The following is a 24,892-nucleotide window of genomic DNA, read 5'->3' on the forward strand; positions in this document are numbered from 1 at the left end:
CTATCATAACAGTGTAATTTTGAGCTCGTGCTGCAAACATATTCACATTATGATCAGATTCTTTCTTTACTGCTGTTTTCTCACCGCTGTCCTTTTGCTGTTTATCTTGTTATTGAGAGGCAAGTGCAGCACATATTCATCTAAATGTTTGTTAATAGTAGGCCAATCGGTGAAAGGTATTCCGTTAATTGACGTTAATAACAAGGGTTTCTAGCTACATATAGCCTGTTTAACATTTTACAGTTAATAAAACATACAGTTGTGAACTGTAAATGCACCAACATGATTGTAAAAAGCCACTGTATTTTTATGGTGAATTTCTAGCATTACAATATAACAACAGCATCTAAAGATATCAAGGATTCAAGACAGGCTCACACAGGACATTTTGAGATCAGCTTGCTGAACAATATTTCATCAGTATAAGGTCATAAGTTTGGCACAATGTGTGCCAAATAATGTTTAAGACAGATGCTCTGATGGTCTCTGGAGTCTTTAACACACACACTTCAGTCTCAGTAATTCAATGACATCACAACCATTCATGACCATTACAAACCACAGGTGCATCTGGACATTGTTTACGATATTAAACTAGAACATTCAATTTCTGTGTCTAGACATAAGAGGACATTTTCAATCCAATCAATAAATATAACAGAGACACAAGATGGCAGCAGCCGTGTTTGCATGAAACAAGAGAGAGCGAGTCTGCAGTCGGTGTGATACCGTACGGGTATGTTATTAAGCGTTGCTATTGACGACAGAATATCACGCTTGACAAATCAGAATCAAGTATTCCAGAGAGCCTTGTTATAAAGAAAAATAGTGCAAAGTATAATAATGCATCCTGTTTTTGATCTAAATCCACTGTTTTGCAGTTGAAATTTTGCTCGGCTTATTGAAAGTTGAACACAGAAGATGTTACACATAACCTCCTTATTTAAGTTGGTGTGTGTTAGATTCAGCTGTCAAGCATCAGTGACATCTTCACTGATAGTCTGTCTCCATGGTTACTGGCCCACCTGTTCTTCATCACCACTGATTCAATATCTTATCCCACTTTTTTTTGTTGTTGCATGTTTTCCTATACTGGGGTAATTTCCCTGTCTGGATTCTGTTTATAATTGTGAGTTCATGATCCTAATCTGTATCTTTGACTTTTCTCTTTGAACGCCCCTCCTATGTTTGGATTATTGGATTACATCAGCACCGAATTTGGAACTGATTTATTGATGACTGAAACTGGACTGCAGATTTAGCTTTGAAGCTGTAATTGTTCACAGGGATGATAATCAAATGTCATCGATACTGAAGGCATTACTTTGAATCTGTAATCTATTCTGAGTGTGTTTATCAGTTCTGTTCGTCTGTTTTCCAGAACCCTTTTATTCATATGGCTTCAGCATCGAGAAGCTTCTACGAATCTTAAATTCAAGCATTGTGACCTTAAAGTCCCCCTGAGGTGAAAATCAAGCTTTTAATGTTGTTTATATGTCATTTGGGGTTTTTAATAAGACAAACCATGTGCAAATACATATCACCACAATTGCTTTGTATTTTCTCCTTAAAACTGCAGTGAACCAAAGACCGTCTCAAAAACGCGGTTTGAAATCGCAGGTGTTTCTGACGTCACAAACTACCTTGTAACCAATCAGGTCAACGTGTGATCGTCAACCAGTGGATCTCTGAGCTGGTGTGAGTGAGTGGAGGCGGGGCTAATTTGCATATTCATACAACCGGGTATACTAAATTGGGCAAGGGTGTATAATAACATTCAAGTTATTTTAAGGCATGAAGAATTTTTTTCCCAAGTAAAAATCGTTTAGATATGTCTTTTCGGTGATCAAAGAGGAGTTTTAAGGGATACAAATAGGCCTATTGACTACAGGGGACTTTAAAGGTGCTGTATGGAGTTTTTCTACTAAAATGAATCCATTTTTTATTACCTGTGTGTGAAGGGGTTGTAATCTCACAATAAAATGATCCACTTGGTGGGTTTTGCTATTACCTCTGAAAGCAAGTATTCCTTTTTCTATGTGATGCTCCGGGTCGGATTTGCTGCGAAATCCAGTGAGTGCCGTGACTGAGACCTGCATGCGCGCTCCCGAGCGTCTCGCCTCTCGCCTCGTCTACTGACTTTGCACTCAACAGCGACGACACTGCAACTTTATGACATGGAGTCTGCTAATACTAGGAAACGACTAGCACAACACAGACTCCAACACAAACTCCACATAATAATAAAAAACAAAAGAAAGCACGCGCACGAGCACTCGCTTGTAAACGTATTGGTTGCAATCTGAAACATCACCGCTTGATGCCGCTGAAAACTCCATACAGCACCTTTAAAATAGAAAAATTATGAATTCCTTGATTGCTGAATAATTTTATTACAATGCTATTTTTTTTTACATGTAATATACTCTGAATAGGATACAGTGACATAAATGTTAACAACTCTAGAATTAAATAAACATCAAAATGATCTAAAAAAAAATTATCTGTAAAATGTGTCTTACAGTTTTACATTGTGTATTTAGTCATTACATTTTTTTATGTTAATTTTATGTCAGAGGCAGAGATGTTAAAGTCGGCATGAAGCGGAAGTTACTATAGTCTTTTCGTCCCTTTTGTGGCTTATATCCGAGTAGTCTTGCATTGCCAGACCTGCAGCAAAGCCACTTGAAGGCAAGTCTGCAAGTTTAGCAAAAAAAAAAAGAGAAAAAAAAGTGTATTGCCTGCTAACAGGAAGAAGTCAAGAAGCAGTTTTTTTTTTATGAATGTCAATGGAGGAGAGGCTTCACTACGCTGAATAAACTGCTTTTGTGGGAAAAATGTTTATGATTTAATAAATCGACAACCTGTCCGCTAACCTTCAACATGTTTGCTCTCAAATGTTCATTTGGACTGATCAATATTTAGAGTTTATACTGAACAAAACGCTGTTTTGTAAAAGAAGTCACAGACAATAGCGCAAGAGGTATGATTCGGTTTACGGCACTTCTCATTAATTTCTATGGTGTCCGTAAACAGTGATTGACAGTAGCACAACTCTAGGGGAAATTCAATGGGAAATTCAATGATGTCAAGGCTGTAATTAAATTGTTTATCAAGGTGATCAAAGTAAGGCTTTTTCCAATGGTAGAGCCCTGGACTCTCTTGTCACCCAATAATAAGACCTTCTCTGCCTTCAGATTGATGTAAGAAGCTCTGGACTCCATCACAGCTTTCATTGGCAAGGCCCGCTCAAGAGGATGTCTGACCTACATGTAAAGCAACCAATCACAGTTAATTTTGTTCAGTGTCATGTTTAGGGGTGTTAAAATGTAAAGTTGACCATTTCCAAGTGGACCGTTAAAGAATGGGCACTATTTGAAGGGACGTACAGCCATTTGTAGTGGTGTCCGAAACCATCAGGTGCACATTTTTAATCCCATAATGCACTGCAATGACAACCAATGTACACTCAATGGCTAGAGAATACCCATAATGCACTGCGAGGGTCGTACCGAATGAATTCCCGCGTCTCACCAAGATGGCGTCACGCCATAAGAGAAGAGAAGTCACTGCAAGAGGGATGGGAAGTTATTTTAAAGATTACAAGGGCACATGAAGAATTTTTTTTTTTTTTTTTTATAAATATGCCAATATTCCATTAAAATGTAAGAATAGTCCATATTTATTTCATGGTGACTTTAAAAAAACAGGTCTCACAGCTCAAGAGTTGCTCTTCTAATGCTTTAAAACGTCACTGGAAACCTAATTTTTTTTGTGTGAAATATATGCCTTTGTAAGAAAAACTGACAAGGACGTTAAAGATCTCGCTAAAGAACTTTACTGCAGCATAGCAGTGATAAAGTACTCACGGTTCGGTTCAACAGAGTCGGAATGAACCCTGAATAATCTCTGCTAAAACTTTTTTAACTAAATTAGCCTACATCCGTATTCCCGCTCGACATGTAAATGAAGCTTTGTCTTAAAGGCAAATTGAGGCTAACAATAAAAGTGATAGCCTTCCATTCCCACATGATTCGCTTTCAGATGGGACCACCCACATGTTAAGGTGATAACTGTCTGAAATCCCTGCTAATCATGTTAATGTATCCTTTTGAACACTGGATGGTTCTTGATGGCCCATTGCCTCTCGCTATTTGCCTAAGTGATTAGTATCACTCCAGTGGTACTATTTACTGAGATCAGGAGGAATTGTATGATTGTATCCATCTTGGAGTGGAAGCTGGGTTTGGGCAGAATATAATTTATTATGACAGAGAGAGTGTTGCAGTGTGGGTTCAGGGTTTGAGGAGACCATCTATTTGAATTACAGACACGTGTCTGATCAGGAAGAAGCTGATTAGTGTCAGGAAGGGTTAGGTTTACACAGATGGTGTACTATGTGCACCTTGAATGCAGCTGAAACAAACTTTCAGCTCAGAGTTATGTTATGTTTCATTGTGTTTTTTTCCTGTTTCCCTGTGGCCCAGTGTGTCTGATTAGTCATTTAGTTCACCTGGTGTCCTTCAATTATCTCATTAGTTCCCTCGGTTAGTTCTGATATAAGTACTCCCTCCCTGTTTTCTTCAGTTCTTTGTCCTGTCTCACCTGTAAGGTGGATGTGGTCCTGCATGGTGTTTATACCCCATCGCCTGTGGATTATTGAATTACGACTATTTCTCAATTGTTTACTTAATTAATCACTGTATATTTATAATATACATAAGTATGCTTGATTTTCAAGAGATTCATTCTACAAAGACATATAAAGTTAAGACCCAAAATCATAACCATTTTTTTTTTTGTATTGGTTATTGTTTGTGTTTTTGGACCGGCGAGTATGACGTTAAACTACCTCATGTCTCAAAGCACATAACATTACTATAATAATGAACATAAACAACATAAAGAGCACTGACCTGTTCCACCTGACTGCTGCAGATTCATTTCAGCATTGATAGTGTTGCCATTGAAATGCATGCATTCTTGCCACAAACCACTCTGAGTATAACGTCACAGGTTTTCATCTCTTCCAAATTATTATGCAGTAAAAGCAGCATAAGCTGGTTGTTTTGGTTCAGGAGGAACTGTAAAAGATGGCTGCTGTTTCGGTGGTGGTGCTCGGTGACTGACGTCTGTCTACTCTGCATATATGAAACGGGTGCACGGAGGTATGAAAATACATACGTTGACGGGCAGGTAGGACATCGTTTCATTGCATTCAGACCAAATGCAATTATTTGACGAACATTTTATGGTCCTACTCCTTCCATGGATGATATATATATCCACGGCTCAAGAGCAGTGGAGCTTTTATTATGCCGCATACGCTTCTGCTTCTTCCATGCTTTCTGGTGGGGTAACGTGTGTGTGTGTGTGTGTGTTTTGAAAGCTGTTATAATGCTACTCTGTATGATTGCTTGGCGGCTAGGCTACTATATGAGACACTTTTTGCACACTGTAGTGAGCTAGATCGGTATTAGGCATGGTAAATATGGTATTCCAGGTAAATAAAAAAAACAAGATTTAAACATATTATTAATTTTCTGTCGATGAATGTATCCAACCAGTTGCTCAACTGTCTAATAAAACATATATTAAAGCGTCTTTGGTGTTTTCATGGTTTCTACAAAATAAAACCGGAAATCGAGGGTAACGCGGGTATGATGTCATTGATAGGCAACGCACGGACATGGTCCGTGTCCTCGTTAAAACTGCTTATTTATCTGGATTTAAACATTCTTAGAAACATTTGGAATAATGTAAGTACACAAATCAACAAAATATATAACATTGTTCTAGTGGTTTTTGGATATTTTCATATTGTGCCTAAAAAGTTTTTGGAACAAATGGCTTACCCTGCCTTTAAAACAAAACTAATTAATTAAAACTAAATCCATCAAATGATCCCTTGAATGGAAGCTCTAAAATGTTCTTATATATAAACCATCTGACCTGACAGAACCCTGTAAGGTTCTAAATAGAACTTTCACTTCAGCAGACTTCATAATGACCATGATGCTATTTCGTCAGCCTCCAGAGATTCTACAATCCACCACCAGAGGTCACTGTTACCTCATTATTGACCTCGGTCGCCATGGTTACTGCTGCAAGTGTTCCTTGCTATCATGATTAGATTGTCTCTATAGGCTCTCTGTATATGAGTAGCACTTTGTAAAGTTTAGCATGTATTCTCTGAGTAATTGTCCTCATTCTGTTCGTATACCAAACCTGTATACATATCAAGAGCAAAGTAATGAGCAATCTTTTTTAAAATAATATCAATAAAATCTGTAATAAATGTTTTGACTTGATGTAATCAACCTTCATACAAAAATGTGCATGACCAGCAGACGGTAATATACCATTCCAGCTCTTATCAGCAGGGGGCACTATGTGATATTTATGTCTTATTAATAAAGATCTTACCAGCATTTGGTAATACAGGTAGGCTATATAATTTCTAGTGCTGTCATTGTACATGTTGATTAACATCTAAGACACACACACACACACACACACACACACACACACACACACACACACACACACACACACACACACACACACACACACACACACACTCACACACTCACAATGGTAACAAATTCAAATTCTGCTGTAAATCAGCTCTAACAAGTCAATAGTGTTCAGTTCAGCTCAAGACAGTTCAGTATTGATTCAGTTCCATATCTGTGTAAAATTCATCAGTTGTGCATAATGTATATACAGTGCATTTTTGTGTTGGAGTGCGATGACAAACTCCACTGCACACTGAAGACACAAGATAGTAGGGTTTTCCATTTTTCACATCTGTGCATATTTTGGCGTGGATGTGGCTAATAATTTTATGTCTGTGTGTAGACTTGCAAAAATAGCATTTTTAGAGGGTTTGCTTTCGCAAGAGATGTGTGACGTTTTGCATAGAGTTGTGTAGAGTTTTGAGAAATGGAGCCATAGTTTCAAAAACGGTGTAAGCTATTTTTGAACAACTAATACACATTCGAGTGATTCTAAGAATGTAAAGTTGATGAAAAATTAAAAACAAAAAAAAAACAAATAGGCTCTTAACATTCATGTGCAAAATTATTCAATCCCCAAAAGTCAAATTCTGTGCAGAATCTTTTATTCTTTGTCACCTCCAATAAATGCTGCTGTAAGTTATTAGAAGCTTCTGTCAGCTCTCTAAGAATTTCTCTGGATATTTGGATGTATGGGATGTCCTGCAGGAAAGTCAACTGACCATCAAGCTTCAGTCTCTTCACCAAAGGCATCACCATCTTTGCCAAAATGGCTTAAAACTTCAAATAATTAATGATGTTCTTTACACAGTCAAGATTTCCACTCCCTGCCACACCAAAGCACCCCTATAACTATACTGGGCCTCCTGCATGTTTGAGCATGGAGGTGCTGTTGTTCTGCTCAGAAGCTTTGCCCTTCATATCGCGGATCCATGCGTCCAAAAAGCTCCAGTTTGGTCACATCACTCCATAAAACATTCTTCCAGAATCTCCAAATAAATTTTTAGCATATTCAAGTCGGCCTTTTGTGTTATGGTCCAAGAGCAAGATGTCCCAATATGAAGTCTAGTGTATCTCTGCATTGAAATGTTTTTTCCTCCTTTCATCATCAGGGCATATTGTCAGTTTTTGGCAGTTAATTGATGGCTTTTAAGTTGCTCTGATCAAACATTTTATTTCCCTTAATGATATTGTGCCTTTTCTTCAAAACCCTCAAAGGTTTCCTGGTACAACACATTTTAGCCAGCTGTGTTGTTAGTGTTTTGGAAATCTTCTTGTAGCCATATAGACTTTCAAATGTTCTCTATATTAAACAAACAATTTGTTCTAGCTTTTGACCATTTGCTACTCAACTTTAGCACATCCATGGGCTACATTTATGCATATGAACCAAATATAATTCAGTTTTGTTCTCCAAAGGCTTACCGTAATTGTGTTTTTTTAATACAATTCTGTACCATACAAATAAGTGACTTAAAAACAGCAGCGTTGAATGTGAGGTTGAATAATTATGACACAGCTGCATTACAAAAAAAATCCTATAACTCAAAAGCATTACAATATAACTAAACTTGCCACTTACAGCTGTTATGTAGATTTTTTTTCTCAGTATCTCGAGAAAAGCTTACATTTGTAAATTATTAGTCTCCGGGGGGTCGAATAATTTTTATTGCAACCACACATATACAAAGACACACACACACACACACAATATATATATATATATATATATATATATATATATATATATATATATATATATATATATATATATATATATACGTTTTAATTGAAGGATTGGAACCTTGAAATTGCACACATTACGTAATTAATCTTCATTATTTGATATATTTAATGATAGCCTAATCTATTTATATCATTCTGGGTTGTTTGTAATTGGATATTTTGAGTAGCCTAAATGTAGATATCCCAGCCTGTTTAAATTACTATAACAATTACTTATAAAATAATAAAATAAAGTTTATAAGGATAATAACACTACATAAGTATATCAAGTCTAATATACATTCTATAATCTTCCAAACTGAACTCTTAAAATTACCATGGTTACAATGTTCGTTAAAATGCCCATAGTTACGGCTAGTCAGTCACTAGTAGGCTAACGTTACTACATTAAAACAGCGACAGCCTTCTTCTAGCAACAACTGATGTAAGTAGACTAAACAAAACAAAACAGCAGAAAGGTTTAAACACTCAATGTTTTAGGGATATTCTGTTTTAATTTAGGATGGCCACAGTAATAACTGTTAACTATTGTGTAACTAACTATTTTTTGTAAGGGTATGTTACCCTTAGTCTAGCTAGCCTATAGTAATGTAAGTACAGTAACGTTAACTGAAAGTAAAAAGTACGCCCACAAGCTGAGAGGATCGTGCACGAGCAGAAGAAAAAGGGGGAACAGAGAGAAGGGTGTTACTCTCACACTCTATCCATCATTCATTGTTAAATATTGGAGGTTAGTATAGCACAAGAAACAGAAGCTCAGGCCAGATAGCTCCACTATCAAGTCGACTTCGGCGGCAACAGGAGAGTTGTAACGTTATCTGTATTCTGTTTTAACGCCGAAACGAGAGGGAACCAGGAAACAACGTGGGGTTGGCATTAAGAAATTATACAGAAATGAAGTAAGTCAATTAAATTTAAACCATCATATTTTTTTTCTTTCTAAAAAAAGTAAACTATTCAGGAACAAAAACGCGTTGTGCAGGTTGATGGGTTCATCTTTAGACTAATGTAAATAGAGACTTTGGTAACTACAAATACATACACGTGGCGAGTTGTGACTCCGAGTTCAGCTTTTAATGAGTTTTCTGTGTATTGTTCTAAAATATTTTTTTTATATAAACGGAAAATGTCCGTTTGTTGTACTCTAAAAGAGCTCAAATGTATTTTAAAAGCAACTTTCTACTTTAGACTTTGCGTAAGACAGGCGTGTTTTATTGTAGTCGACCTTGAGCATCTCACCGTATGAGGAAAAAAAAGTTTGTTTGTTTAATCCCGTCGAGAAAGTAGACCCTAAATTTGTTTCTCCTTGGGACATGCCGAGAAAGCTAAACCCTTTGTCCTCTGGGGGAATACAGAGAGGGCAAGACTCTCAGCACTTCAGGCTCCGGAAAAGGTTTGCCTAGATCAGAAAACCATTTCCCCCGCCGAGTGTCTCGTTCACTGATGGACCTTCATTGAGGAATCGATTCGATTAATGCCATTCGAGCGATTTAAATCCATTGTTTCTAATGATGGTGGAACAAATTGTTAACCTCAGTCGTTTGATGCCTAGTGTGTTACAGTCTGTTCAGATTTTAAAAGTCATGTAATACTTTAAGAAGGTTTCAAAAGACTTACTGTAACTGTGTTGGAGCATGGAAGATTTGTCCATTTAAAAGATTCGATTCCTCACCAGAGGAGGGCACGGCAAAACTCAATTAAATTACAGAGAGCATTTGGATTCTAAGGATTTGATTCAAATGGAAAGTTAGGGGCACATTTAACCCTCTGGTGCTCTTTGTCAAAAATGTCCACATTCTTAAAATTGTATTTCAATTAAATGAATGTAGGCTACTAGCCTATATTTTAGTCTGATCATGTTTTTTATTTAGGGCATTTTTGTGGTACTGAATTAGATTTACGCAGTATTTATAATCCATTTATTCACTTTTTGAGCATAGACCTGAAAATTAAAAAGTTTTACTCTAAACCGGCAAGAAAATCAAAGCCATAATTCTAAAAAAAGTTGTGTTCCAAATTTGAGCTTGATATCTCAAAAAATTAGCTTTCAATAAGATTTTGTTTGGCCGCCGTACCAAAAGTTTTCACTAAATTCGTCACCCATTAATTTCCAATGCGGTCATTTTTGACTGCGAGGAACACAATGTGACAATTGTTTTTCAAATAATGTCCCGGATTTTAGTTTTAGTGTGTTGATATAGCAAGTGCCAAAACCTTTACCAAGTTTTGTACCATTTCGATGAAGTAAAAAATTATAAAAATGACCGAAGAGCACCAGAGTGTAAAATATTCCAATCTTGAAATGCTCCCAAGACTTCACTCACTTTTAGGGCTTGAACTTTATTATAAAGCATCCTCTACTTATAAACGTTTAGAGAAAGGTGTGTCTGCTCCTTAATTATGTACACACAGGATCAACTGTAAAATGCACGGGGCCCAGGGCTGGAATGAGCATTTTATAGGGGCCATCCTCCGTTTCTCTGCTCAGAGAGTAATGAACAGGCGTACAGGAGCTTAGTTGTCCCCTGTAAACACACACACAACGTGAATTGTTTCAGTCGAGTGACGCAGGATATGGACAGAACTGTTAATAGTTACCTTTAAACTTTGCCATGTGGTTCACATACCTGTGTGCCAAAAGGTTTACAGTAGATACCTACTGTTTTTACTAAACATGTGATAAGATGATAACATGAAAACCCAAAACTGTCTTCACTCATACTGTAAACAAACACACATGCAAATGACCTAAACTGAATCCTCTTGAAGATAAAAAAGTAGAAGTGTAATCTGTCTAAATGTGAAAAGCTTTCTACCTTTGTGATACTGCCAGGCAGGTAAACCTGCTTTCCCTCATTCAGGAGAATATCAGTGTAGATGATCAGTGTAGAATCATTTAGCACGTGCTACCGTGTGAGTTACAAAAAAAATCCTTCCATAAGCCTGTGTGTTGAGGACAAAGACATCTAGTGGACTGCGTCTAATCGTATTAAACACAACACGCTGAATCAGTGTCCTGCTGAGATCCCTGCAGTTACTTCTCTCTACTTTCTGGCTCCCTCTTTGTATTGCGGTACCCTCCACCACCACCCCCCCTCCCCTTACTCTTATCTCTTTCTTTCTGTATTGTGTGTGTGTGTGTGTGTGTGTTAGTGGGTGTTTTGGTTATCCAAGTTATAATGACCAATCTCTGGCAGTCATGTCACGGGATAAGTTGACCTGGTTTACAAACAAAAACTTGGACTCACTTTTTTTATTATCTCTAATCAGAGGATACACATTTGTCTTGCCTTTAGGACATAAGCTCTGATTTATTAATCAAATTAATGGTTCTAATTTGTTACATCTCATGTGTTCGGTGGTGTTTTTTTTCAAGTTGTTTCACAAATAGCAGCCAATGCAAATTGATTGGACACACCCCTGTTTGAAGAGCTTTTGACTGGGTAGTAGCCTAAGTTGTAGGAAATGGTTAATAGGCGTGTCTCTCTTTTACAATTCACAAGAATTTTTAGTTTTTAAAAAGGCCTATGTCTACTAACAATTGAACAGGACACCTGAACAATTTCTGAAATGTCATGAAAATTTCCACCAGCGATGTGTTTAATAGTGTTCTGAGATGGAAATGACATTTACCTGTCTTAAAGGGATAGTTCACTTTAAAATTAAAATTCTGTCATCATTTACTCACCCTCAAGTTGTTTCAAACCTGTATTAATTTATTTCTTCTGCTGAACACAAAGAAAGATATTTTGAAGAATGTCAGTAACCAAACAGTAGTCTGTACCCATTGACTTCCATAGTAGGAAAAAAAAATACTATGGAAGTCAATGGGTACAGACTACTGTTTGGTTACTGACATTCTTCAAAATATATTTCTTTGTGTTCAGCAGAAGAAATAAATGAATACAGGTTTGAAACAACTTGAGGGTGAGTAAATGATGACAGAATTTTAATTTTAAAGTGAACTATCCCTTTAAGACTAATTTCATAGTGCCTGTAGCTAAAAAAAATGGGCTAGTTAGTTAGATCGAACTTTATTGTCCACCAATGTGGAAATTCTTGTTCGGCTTCTCATAAAAAGCAATTAAACACATACACAAGTAGCAAGTAATGCACACGCGTCACCGTTTTCACAATGTTGCGATTTTGTAGTTTACAGGGAGACGTTAACAGTATCGTTTTCACTTTGAAAACTATTTTTTCTAAAATTGTACGTTTTCAGGCCCCCAAAATGCTGTTGTCGTGTAAATGAATGGCCAAAATTCATAAAGTTTTTGGTTTTTAGTTGAAAACGGTGTCCTGTAAACGCCCCATGACATCAAAGCTCTACAGTTTACGCATAAGAAACAAACCTTTGACCTTAACATATTGTTTACATTCTCACCAAAACGAAGACTTGTATCATATATTTTCCCAAATACTAAACCTTTCCACAATTTCAACAGCCTAATCATTTAACATTAGTTTCCCTAACACATGGTGTTCACCAGACCATTGAAGATCAGTTATTTTGCTTTCCTTATATTTTCTATGTGCAAACCACTCGATTTGCACCAGTCTTCAATAACAACCACATTTCTGTCAGGACCACTATCGTCAAATATGATTGACAATTAGCATACAGAACGGATTGGCGGTATGGTTCTGTTCTGGGTGAGAACTCCCTGCGCAGCCGAGCATAGATAAGAGCAGCAATAACCCCCCTTAGGGTAAACAGAACAGAACCAACATGAATGTATTGCAGATATCATTAATTCAAGATTTGAAAGTACAAAATAATTCGAGAATTAATTCTGAATCTAGGGGAATCAGATTGCCTTACTGACTGGACGAGAAGTGGAGCTGGGGATGGAGGAGGGTAATTAGCTCCTGTAAGGCTGGAGAAACTGGTTGGAGAGATAAACTGGTCTATGAAACAAAGGACCTTGCTGGAAATTAACATCTGACCTCCCCCATACAGTCTCACTCCCTCTCACGCCTAAAGACTCACACAAGAATATATATGTGGTTTAATGTGAATGATTATTATGTTTAGTATCATTTTAAATGTCTCAGAGTGAGTGGTACAAATGTCTCATTTCCAACTAAATTAAACAAAAAGAAATCAGGTTTTGAGAAGTTTAGAGAAACTGGCACACAAAGGAAGGTTGTCTCTAGGCAAATGGTCTCCTAGCCCCAAAAGGTGTCAACTCTGAATGTAAATTCCCATTGTTAACCATATGAAAGAGGTTTTGGCTTGAAAAATATGAATACTTCTATTCTATAAAAATGGGGCGGCAGTGGCTCAGTGGTTCATGTAGGTTGTCTACAAACCGGAAGGTTGGTGGTTCAATCCCCAGTTCCACCTGACCAAGTGTCGAGGTGTCCATGAGCAAGACACCTAACCCCAGCTGCTCCCGACGAGCTGGATGGCGCCTTGCATGGCTGAAACCGCCGTTGGTGAATGTGAGGCAACATGTAAAGTGCTTTGGTGGCCATTGGGTCTGTGAAAGTGCTATGTAAATGCAGTCCGTTTACCATTTCTATTCAGCAAGGACTCATTGATTTAATCAAAAGTTTCAGTAAAAACATTTATTGTGGAATTGCTAAGGCAGAATTTGCATGTGTTTTTTAAATATACCACTATGCGTTTACTGTCAGTCAGACCCTTGATTTATTTAGTTTTAATAGACCCTTTTTTTCTCTGTTTGATAGGAGGATGGCTCCCTCTCTAACACAGGCGTACAAGAGGCGCTGGTGGATGGCCGTCACAGCGGTGTTGGAGAATCTGTTGTGTTCGGCTGTGCTGTTGGGTTGGGGCTCTCTGCTCATCATGCTCAAAAGCGAGGGCTTTTACTCCCACCTGTGTACAGGTAATCAGTCACAGAAGTCAAACACAATCACCCTAACTCAAGTCACTAACTAGCACAAAAAGAAAACGGAGCCAGAGTTCCTGGGAAACTTGAACTGCTTGGAGACATTAAAACTTAATAAAGTCTCTGTCTCTTGCTTTCATTGACCTTCTCTCTCTCTCTGTAGAAAATAAGACTGAGAGTGTGAACGGTAGCGATCCAGATGAATGGCTGAGCTGTGTGGAACAGGAGGAAATGTTGAACTTGGGCTTCACCATTGGCTCATTTCTGCTCAGTGCCGCCACACTGCCATTGGGTATTCTCATGGATCGGTTCGGGCCCAGGCCACTGCGCCTCGGTGGAAGGTGAACACACACATACACACTAATGCTCTGATCGCATACTAACATGTGCATATAAGAGCACTTTCACATTCAAGTTATTGTCATTCTAGTGTATTCCATTACACAGGGTTTGTACAAGCTGCTTAAAGTGCTTGAAGTACTTGAATTTGACTTTTTGAAATGTAAGTCCTGGAAAACCCTTGAAAACAGCCATATTTATGAAAAGCTACTTGAAAAGTGCTTGAATTATTGAAAGACAATATGGGCCCTCTTTTAACGATCTGAAACGCAAGTATCAAACGCGTAACGTAACACAAGTATCTTTGTGGGCGGATCTCGGGCGCTGTTGCTATTATACCGGCGGGATAAATGATTCTTGAGCTCGACGCAAATTTAAAATGGGTTGGTCTGAAGAAACTACATTACTCATAGGTGTGGTTTGGGCGTAAAGTGAAATAAACCAATCAGAGCGTCATCTCACTTTCCCTTTAAGAGCAGGCGCGCTTGTTCCATGGCGGATTGCTATTATAACGGCGGATTTGCCAGGCGTACACATCTTTCATGATGGTAAAGGTGATTCCGCAGTCTTCAGAATATTGTTTCTTGGTTCTTGACGGACAACCCACTTTGTCAGATGTCCTTATATACTGATGTGTCTTGCCACTATTGATCAAACAGGTTTGATCCGTCATTATTACAATAAGCCTGAATAATTTGGGTAAATGTGTAAGCTAGATTTATGCCTATTTTTTCACATCTTCATGGACACGACAATTTTTTTTTTATTGATCTATTTACCTTTTTTAGAATTTGAAAGTTTGATAAGTGAGATCTCTGATTGTAGTCCTTGAAAACCAAAAAAGTTGTGCTTGAATTTCATTGTACAGTATCTGTACAAACCCTGATTACATTTGTATTTCTACAGTATCTTGGTCTGTATTTGTTTCATTAATGATTATTCATGTGTTACATTTTTTTCTCAGTGCGTGTTTTGCGGTCTCTTGTATGATCATTTCTATATCAGCCTATCAACCAGAAGGTGAGTGAACTAATACATTAAGAATGTCCCCAAATTATGGCAGTGATCAATCATCAATCAATCAATAATTGCTTTTAAAACAATTTAACATTCAACAACACATTGTTTATAATTCATTAGTGGCTATTTTGATAATAGATTATCAGTTGAGGATTTCAATAAATTGAATTTAATAAATGCATAATTTTATTTTCAGAACTTTTTTCTTTTTTTTTACTATTGTAAAGTTAGTCAACTTTTTTTTTTTGATGAATTGTTGCTGACTTTAAATATAGAGCGATTATAGATCAATAGCCCCTTTGCATCAATTTAAAAAAGTTAAAAAAACGGTCATACATTTTTTTTGTTTGTTTTAAAGCACAGACTTAAGTTTGACCCTTGGCAAGAATTTTGTTGAAGTATAAAACAAAAGTTTAAAAAGTGAAACAAAAAGTTACTTAACTCAGTTAGTAGTCTTACGTTTAATAAAATTAGTTGAAAACAAAACCTGCTAGAAAATCAAAGCCATAAATCTAAACAAGTTGTGTTTCAAATTTTCAGTTGATATCTCAAAGAATTAGCTTTCAGTTAGATTTTGTTTGACTGCAGTAACACATTTTGAAGCCTTGCCAAAAGATTGAAAGCCTATTAACAAAGACTCCATCATGTTATAGTTAAATGGCCCTGGGATTAAAAATTGCAGTATTAATGGGTTTCAATGGGGATGTCCTTTTGTCTTTAAGGTCTAGTGTAAAATAGATTTATTAAAGGAAATAAGGGTGAAATGGTAAAATTCCAATAAAAATACACACTCTGTCCAAAATGTATGGACATTATCATAGGCAAAATTATCAAAAAGTCAAAAATGTCCATAAGGATGCACACAGGATATTTTGACAGAGCCAATGAATCAGCCATTATTTGACCATTGTCAGATTATTAGCAGTAGCCGACTTGATGAATTAACAGAAGTAGTATTTTTATTCCAAGTAAATTCTATAAATTATAAGTCAATTTTGTTTAAAATATTGTGTGTAAATATTGAGTCTCAAATGTAGTATTTAGTAGTGAATTCATAATTTATATGTATGCTACTGTATACAGTGGACACTTAAAATATAATGCGTCATCATATCCAAGTCATTGTCACATTTTTCAGTTGACCAAACAGCTGTTTCTATTGTGTAATAATTGTTGTGTCTTTCATTCTAGTCCTCTCTGCTCTCATTTTTCTGGCTCTGTCACTCAATGGCTTTGGAGGGATCTGTCTGACCTTCACATCTCTCACGGTAAGAAAAAAATAGAAAATGGTAGAGCGAAAGAGCACTTGTGGTGACTTGCATGTTTTGTAGTGCAGCTGTCACATGACGCTTTTTGAAGTTTATTTTGTCCAGACAAGTGTGTGGGTGTGCATGTGTGTATTTATGTGTTTTGGCCAGTCAGAGGATCAACGCACATGACCGAAGGAGAAATTCTGGCCTTTTCAGTGCCCACCAATCAGAATGCTAAACTGCCCTCACGCCTTCTCTGACGCCCTCTCCCTCCCATCAACCTCTAGCTGAAACAGAGCAAGGGCACAAACATTGTACTCACACTCATCAACAAACAGATTGTGACTTTCCTATCGGTTTAGTGATATCACCTGGTGTGGGAAAGAATGACTATATATATCAGCTGCTCTCAGATGCAGATGCCAAAACACACTTACCCTTGTGCATTCACATTGCTCAACTAGTGCTGCTCAGGTATGCGTACACACTGCCCTACACTAGACAACACATGGTGCTTTTTATCCAATGAGATCCTGATGCACACTTCTGAGAAAAACATAGCATAAGACTCTCTGCGTCTTTGTTGACAGTGATGTACTGCCAGCATGGAGACAATAACAGCATGTTCTGATATTGCACGCAACACTATATTTACCCTGTTCCACTATGTGCGTTGTTATGATGTTATCTGAACTGACTTGTGATCAGTAGGTCAGTGACCTCCATGATTTTGTGTACTCATTACACATAATAAAATCCAATCTCAAATGAGATCTCTTTAACTTTTTTTTGTCCTAGACAGCAATGATATTAAGGCAAAAGCGGATGGAAACGTTTTGCTTAAATCTCCTTTTCAGACGTTTCTTCTAAGCACTTATCTCACACCCAACATTCTCACACTATGCTCAGTGCTTAAAAAACAAACAAACTTTGTAATCAAAATTCAGATATTCTAATATTCACCTAGGCATTTCTTATCAAATTCTTCCAAGATCAGATTACCATTGGTGTACCTCAAGGTTGTGTGTTGGGCCCCCTCCTCTTTTCAGTATAAACATTGCTGACATCTATCATCCAGGCACATTGCTTTTCTTACCAGCGACGCCTCTTTACCTCTCATTTCATATGACTTTAGCTATTCTTTCCACAACTATGTTATAGCATGTATAGCTATATATACTCTTACTGTACGTCAGTAATTGTCTCTTTTATGTCTACTTGTAGAATTTTAGTTGAAACTTCTGATGCAATGCTTGCCATTTACACAACTGCGAACTCTATTAACTTTCCTGAACTATGAACACCAAATAAATAACAATTTCCAAACAGTTTGCAACCTTCTGTAACAAGTTCCTTTGGGTTGTTGTACCACTCTGTGTTTGTGTGTGAAAACCACAAGGAAGTATAAATGTGCCTTTTCTCAGAAGTATGCGTTTTTAACCTTTTCATTTCACACAGGGTAGTAAAACACACTAGCACACCCCTGTTAGTTTGCAAGAGGGTGGAAAATGAAGCACTGCTTGGAAAGTTCTTGGAAAACTAATTTGGGAGTTCTTTGAAAACAATCCATGCCAGGACTTCGTGCTAACAGTAGCATATATATTTCTCACACAGCTTTTCTCATAGTTCTCCGTTTCTGTTTTACACGTCATTGTGTGAATTATTGGTATTTAAGTCTTCTGCTCATAATTGCAGTTAGACATGTGATGTTCGCTTGACTTTTGACTTGTGTCATTAAGAAACCACCCAGAACACATTAGCATCACGGTGGCGAGTTTTTCCATGGTCGAGCAAGCACCACTCACATTGTTTCCAAAAAATAAAATAATCTAGTTATTCTTCCGGTTTTTGTATATTGCAATTGTAGGATCAGATTTTGTAGGATCAGAGATCTGATTTTCCTATACTGATAACAATGCGCGTGTCCTTTCCCCCTGTGATAGCTGCCGAACATGTTTGGAAGCCTGAGCTCCACTGTGCTGTCACTGATGATTGGCTCGTACGCATCATCGGCTGTCACCTTCCCCGGAGTCAAGGTATTTTCTTTTTTTGTGTAAATAAAGGTTAAACCAGTTCGACACGTACAGTTGGCATGCTCGGAATCAACCCTCTGATGAAACATTGCATCAGACTGAGGGAAACTGAAACACCCGTGCCACGTGTAGACATCATCAGCTTAAAATTCATAATATAAAAGTGAAATTTTTTCATTCCAGGTTTTGAGCTGGGATTGTGTCAAATTTTGACTCAATAAAATGTTAGTTTTAAATCATTTGAATGCCAACATGAAATCGGAATGCACCCCATGTACTTTTTAAAAAAAACACATCTGATGTTATAATGTTAGTCTAGAAAAAGATTCAGAATAATTTCTTTCATCAAAATGAACAAACCCCTTGGGTTTCATCAACAGTTGTTGCTGTTGGTTAGAAAGTATAGTAGTGTTCATAAGTTTGTGAAAGAAGTCTCTTGTTTCTTGTAAAGGCTGCATTTGTTTGATCAAAAATACATTAAAACAGTAATATTGTGCAATATTATTACAATTTAAAATAACTTTTCTATTTTAACATATTTCAAAATATTATTTATTCCTGTGATCAAAGCTGAATTTTCAGCATCCAGTCTTCAGTGTCACATGATCCTTCAGAAATCATTCTGATATGCTGATTTAATGCTCAAATATTAATGGTGCTTAGTTATATTAAAGGTTCTCATTATTTTTTGCTGCTTAATTTTTTAGTGGAAACAGTGAGAAATCGGTTTCAGGGTTCAAAAGAAGTAGACATCTCTTTCTACTTTTCACTTTTGTTCAATTTAATGTAGCGATGCTGTACAAAAGTATTGATTTCTTTAAAAAAAAAAAAAGTTACTGAAGTGTACATGCTGACCTCTATAACTGGAAGTGTCACTTTATCAGTATTACTCTGAAGAATAACGATATTCTGCTAATGTGTGTGAAATGCTGGAGTGTATTTAGGAACATGTTGTTCTTTGATATTTTGTCATGCTGAACCTAGTGTTAGATATGCTTTCTTCAGCCTCATTCAAACCTAATACCATCGACCAGATGCTGCAGACGAGCAAAATCTTCTTTTTTTTCGCCGACCATTCAAGCATGTCATACAAATGGAAACAAAACTCATCAATATTACATCTCGTCTTTGTCTCTTTCTCTTTCTCCAGCTGATATATGATGCCGGGGTGTCGTTTACTGTTATCATGTGGATGTGGGCCGGCCTGGCAGGTCTGGTGTTCCTCAACTGTTTCCTGAACTGGCCAGCAGAAGGGTTTGCTACCCCTGAAGAGATTATGTTAGTCCAACATTTTTGTTAATAACCCTCAACGATTACCTGAATACTCAGTAGTGTTACGTAAAAAACAGCCTACCTAACTCTTACCCTTTTCGAGAGGGAATCTCTGGAACCTTTAATTCTGAAAATTTAAACTTCTGAATAATGATTCCTTATTCCTTCCTTTTCCAACCATTTATCAGGAAAAAGATACATTCAGCTGAAAACAACAAATTGTCTCCAGTTGAAGAGGCGACAGAAGAAACCGAGAAACTGCCTGCTGCAGCTCAGGATGCACAACGTGAGACACTTTGAGATGAAGTGATACATTTTGAGACACTTGTGTGAATGTGCAGCTGAAGCTAACCTCCTGGAAATCTTTTTCTCAGCTTCAGTCCCGTTCCGTCGCTCTGTGTTCTCTCCCATCTTCCTGTGGAGTCTGATCACTATGGGAATGACTCAGCTGAGAATCATCTTCTTTATGGGAGCCATGAACAAGATGCTTGAGTTCATGGTCACCCACGGAGATACGCACTGTAAGTGAAGCAACACGACTTGTGCATTATCACTGTGTTTATTAGACCTGGTGACTTAAAATGCGTTTCTGTCTTGTTTAGCATCTGAAGAAGAGGCAGAGGAGAAAGGTGAGACCCTTAAAACGTTTGTTAGTTTGATGAATGAAACTGATAATGTGATTAAACGTGCTGAGTGTGACTATATTTTAACTTCCAGTGAGTTTCTACGCGTCCATCTTTGGCACACTGCAGCTCTTGTGTTTGGTCACCTGTCCTCTGATTGGATACATCATGGACTGGAAGATGAAAGAGTGTGAGGTGGATCAGAAGACGGTGGGGAGAGAAAAAGAGTAAGGGATTGAAGTTCTTCTGGTCTCAGTAGTCTCTTCTCTGATGATGTGTTTAGTGGCAACCTGTCACTCACATGAGATCCACCAATAGCAAACCACAACCGTCCAATCAATTCCCCATGGACAAAATCAAGCCCCGCCCTACATTTGTTCTTGTTTGAGAGGCCGTTTCACTCGTATATACGTCACAATCGTTCTGTAAAAATCATTCTTCTTTGACTTCTTGTCTCCTGCCAGAGTTGTTGCTGTACCAAAGCGTGACAGAAAGATCCAGAAGTTGACCAATGCCATGAGAGCCTTCATTTTCACAAATGTTCTGCTCTTTCTGTTTGGAATCCTCTCACTCATAGACAACCTGCCTCTGCAGGTAACAACATAATCGACCTCATTCACACTGTTAGCTGGTGTAGCTCACTTTATGAGTGGATTGATGGATATTCCAGTATCGTATTATATACATCACCAATCAAACCTTTGGGGTCGCTAAGGTTTTTTCAAATGTTTTTGAAAGAAGTCTCTTATACTCATCAAGGCTGCATTTATTTAAACTAAAAAATATAGTAATAACAGTAATATTATGAAATATTAGTACAATTTAAGATGTTTTCTATTGTTATTATTTTCAAATGTAATTTATTCCTGTGAAGCTGAATTTTCAGCATCATTACTCCAGTCTTCAGTGATCCTTCAGAATCCTCCAGAAATCATTCTAATATGATGATTTAATTCTCAAGAAACATTTCTCTGCTAAATCTTGATGCATTTTTTAGGATTCTTTGATAAATAGAAAGCTCAAAAGAACAGGATTTATTTGGAATAACTTTTATTCAGAATTCAAAACTAAAATAAGTTTATTAAATAAATCTGACTCCAAACTTTTGAATGGTAGTTTATTTGCATAGGTAAAAACTGGCTTAATTACAGTAGATGTGTCATCTGGCTACGTTCTTATAACTGTCATTCTCTTTGTCCAGATTCTGACGTTCATTTTGCATACTATGGTTCGAGGCTTCATTCACTCTTGTTGTGGAGGCCTGTATGCTGCTGTGTAAGTACATAAACACACACACGCACACACACTAAGCCTGTTAAACACACTGGCAAGTTCAGACTTATCCTGCTCTTATAAGATCAAACGATAATAAAACTGCACATGGCAGGATCAGGTTTTCCCTGTTTGTGTGTGAAGTAAGTACAGCATTGAGAGCATGTGTCACATTCAGACCCAGTGACAGGCATTAGTGTTACCCAGGCAAATGACCACGATGCCCTAATAAAATCACACATACACCTTTTGACCTGTCATTTAAATGCTACAACACTTCCAGGGCAGGGCAGGGCATTAAAAGACATTAAATGGATTTTGCGGAAATTAAGGCCTTAAATGGCATTAAAAACTATACAATTTTAATCCTACAGGCATTAAAAATGTAGATTTAGTTTTGAGGAAAATGTTATAGTATCAGTTTATTTGAATATAGCCTTCATAATTAATCATTTTTATTTGCTGTCGCAATATATGTTCGTTAGTGTGATAAACATGGAACCGGTTTGGTAATTGCTTCAGGCTGGATTAAAATTGCCATGATTCATTTTTATCCAGACATCAATAGCTGTATCAGTATCAGTGATGCTGACATATACTGATAAAAAGATGCCAGTAAACAAATATTTAAAATAAACTGTCTTTATGTTGGTTCTACATTAATTTGGAGATTGACTGTGAAATGAATACATTATAAATTATATCAACTAAATATAAACCTACAAAAATGTTAGTGAGTAATTGCGTTTAATCACAGAAAATCTTTTAATTATTTGAGTAAAAAATTGTAATCGATTGAAAGCACAAATATATATATATATATATTTATTTAACAAACATATGGACTATATATATCTGGTTAGTCATGGCTCATGTATGGCATTAAAAAAAAATGGAATTAAAAAGCATTACAATCACAAAAGGAAGACACCTGCTGACATCTCTCTCTCTCTGTCTCTCTATCTCTCTCTGTCTCTCTATCTCTCTCTCTCTCTCTCTCTCTCTCTCTCTCTCTCTCTCTCTCTCTCTCTCTCTCTCTCTCTCTCTACGCAGGTACCCGTCCAATCATTTTGGCACTCTTACCGGGCTGCAGTCTATGATCAGTGCTGTGCTGGCTCTTCTGCAGCAGCCCCTCTTCATGATCATGTTGGGACCTCTGAATGGAGATGCTTACTGGGTAAGAAATGCAATTTTTACCTGCTATATTTAGGAAGTTTCCAGAATCAGAAGATCCAGTTCCTATTTAAATCTATAGCTCTAATCCACAATGAAGTGAGCTGCCTACCTAAGACCGCATTTAAGGCATCACGGACCTGTACCAAAAAGTAGGAAGCAAATTCAAAAAGATGCTTGTATTTTTACTTGTATACTATTTAAATCCTTTGTGGTGAGGGCAAACCCAGAATGCATTGTGACAAGCTCTGTGGGAGCAAAGATTGATTCAAATGTATTCTCTTTCAATCCGATCAGATCAACGTGGGACTTCTGATCTTCTCACTGTCCGGGTTCCTGTTGCCGGGATACTTGTTCTTCCACCGCAGACAACTTCGTCAGATGAGGGCTGAAGGAAAAGCTAACGGACACATTCCTGTTGAGGATCAAGCTGTAAACCAGCCTCTGACCAACGGACACAGCAACGGTCACGTCCCGCAGGAAGCTTAACTCAATAATGGAGCATCACATGACTTTACACATTTCAACCGCATCGGCTGAAAACTGCCATTCCCAACATCCTCATTAAACACGCAATCTTTTTCATTTTTGTTGTTGTATGCAAGACATGTGGTTGACGCTTGCAAAAGCAGACATCAGATCAGTATTGTCTTGTTCAGTGGTCTACTGAATATTCAGAATCTCAAAATCTGCCTGTGAAAAGTATGCAATGCTCACACAAGTTTTTAGAGGAATATTTATTGAGCCGCGCACACGTTGGCTGTGATTCACGGACATGAACTACCTCAGCCAACCGCTGGACTCACCGAGGGAACGCTTTCTGCCTGTTCTGCGTCTGTTCTTCTTCACAGAAGAGGAAGAGCGTTGATTATTGTGTGTTTTATAGTGCCTGTTTTACTGTCTATGATTGAAAACTCGAAAGACAATCAACACAAGCATTTCAGCGAACACCAAAGACACTGCTAATGGAGCTTTTTAAAGTGTATCACTTTATTCTCCTCTTTTAGTTCACTACATTAAGTGTTATCCCAAAGCAAAAACATTTCAGGCAGATTTAACACGTTTTGTTTTTTATAAAGCAACAGAAATGAATTTTGTGTGTATTCAGCTTTTTTCCCTCTGTCTATTTCATTGAAAGGGAATTATATTTTTGTATTTCTGTTATTGTGACATCATTTATCATTTAATGTGTATGAGCTGTAAGCAGATGTGCTTTGTATTTAATACAACATGTATTCATGATATTTGCGTAAGCTTGTGGGATGGGTTGATTGGGTGTTTTTTTAAAGTTGGGATCTAATGACATGCTTACAGCAGTCTCTTTCAAATGTCAATATGAGTTTTCATTCATTTGTGTGAAACTAGTGCCTTGTGTTATTATTTAAAGTCATCATTTAAATCTCAATTTTAGAGACATATGGGAAACCAAAGCCATTTGACCTTTCTGGACATGGAAGCATTAAAGCCATACGGGACTATTGGAGATGCAGATGTGCGAGTGGAAGAGAGCATCCATGTTCTGAGTGCAAGAATGTCAGATTTGAAATACCAAAAACATTAAAAGATACATACAGTTATTGTGAATGGTTCGCTTGTGTCTTTAATCTAATATTGTTATCGTCTTTATGGAGCCTGTCTCCATCTAGTGGTTCCTGCAATTCAACAACTCGCCAGACTGACCACCTACTGTAGTCCTGAGATCATTGGAATATTTTATGCAGTGTTATTTTAGGATTATTTAAATACTGTTATTGACTCGATTATATTTTTTATCAGCGTATAATATAAGTG

The 24,892-nt window shown here is 37.3% G+C and overlaps 1 protein-coding gene and 1 long non-coding RNA gene across 2 annotated transcripts; one reads left to right on the forward strand and one right to left on the reverse strand.

Annotated features, from left to right (window-relative positions):
- Window positions 1–3,132: 3,132 nt before the first annotated feature.
- On the reverse strand, window positions 3,133–5,036 carry LOC307008615. The gene is made up of 3 exons (XR_013799866.1): window positions 4,917–5,036; window positions 3,513–3,569; window positions 3,133–3,266 (listed from the first exon to the last, which is right to left on the reverse strand). It is a non-coding gene; the product is annotated as an uncharacterized lncRNA (long non-coding RNA).
- A 3,865-nt stretch (window positions 5,037–8,901) lies between these two features.
- On the forward strand, window positions 8,902–24,683 carry slc43a1a (solute carrier family 43 member 1a). The gene is made up of 15 exons (XM_079631555.1): window positions 8,902–9,163; window positions 13,959–14,116; window positions 14,283–14,460; window positions 15,423–15,478; window positions 16,670–16,746; window positions 18,672–18,764; window positions 19,912–20,039; window positions 20,222–20,319; window positions 20,408–20,554; window positions 20,636–20,662; window positions 20,751–20,883; window positions 21,121–21,250; window positions 21,858–21,931; window positions 22,982–23,105; window positions 23,399–24,683. Exons 1-15 carry the CDS (start codon window positions 9,159–9,161, stop codon window positions 23,588–23,590), a joined length of 1,620 nt encoding a protein of 539 aa, XP_079487681.1. The 5' UTR covers window positions 8,902–9,158; the 3' UTR covers window positions 23,591–24,683.
- Window positions 24,684–24,892: the final 209 nt, after the last annotated feature.

Source organism: Phoxinus phoxinus, assembly GCF_949152265.1.
Source record: "Phoxinus phoxinus genome assembly, chromosome: 12".
In the NCBI taxonomy this organism is placed as follows: Eukaryota; Metazoa; Chordata; class Actinopteri; order Cypriniformes; family Leuciscidae; genus Phoxinus; species Phoxinus phoxinus.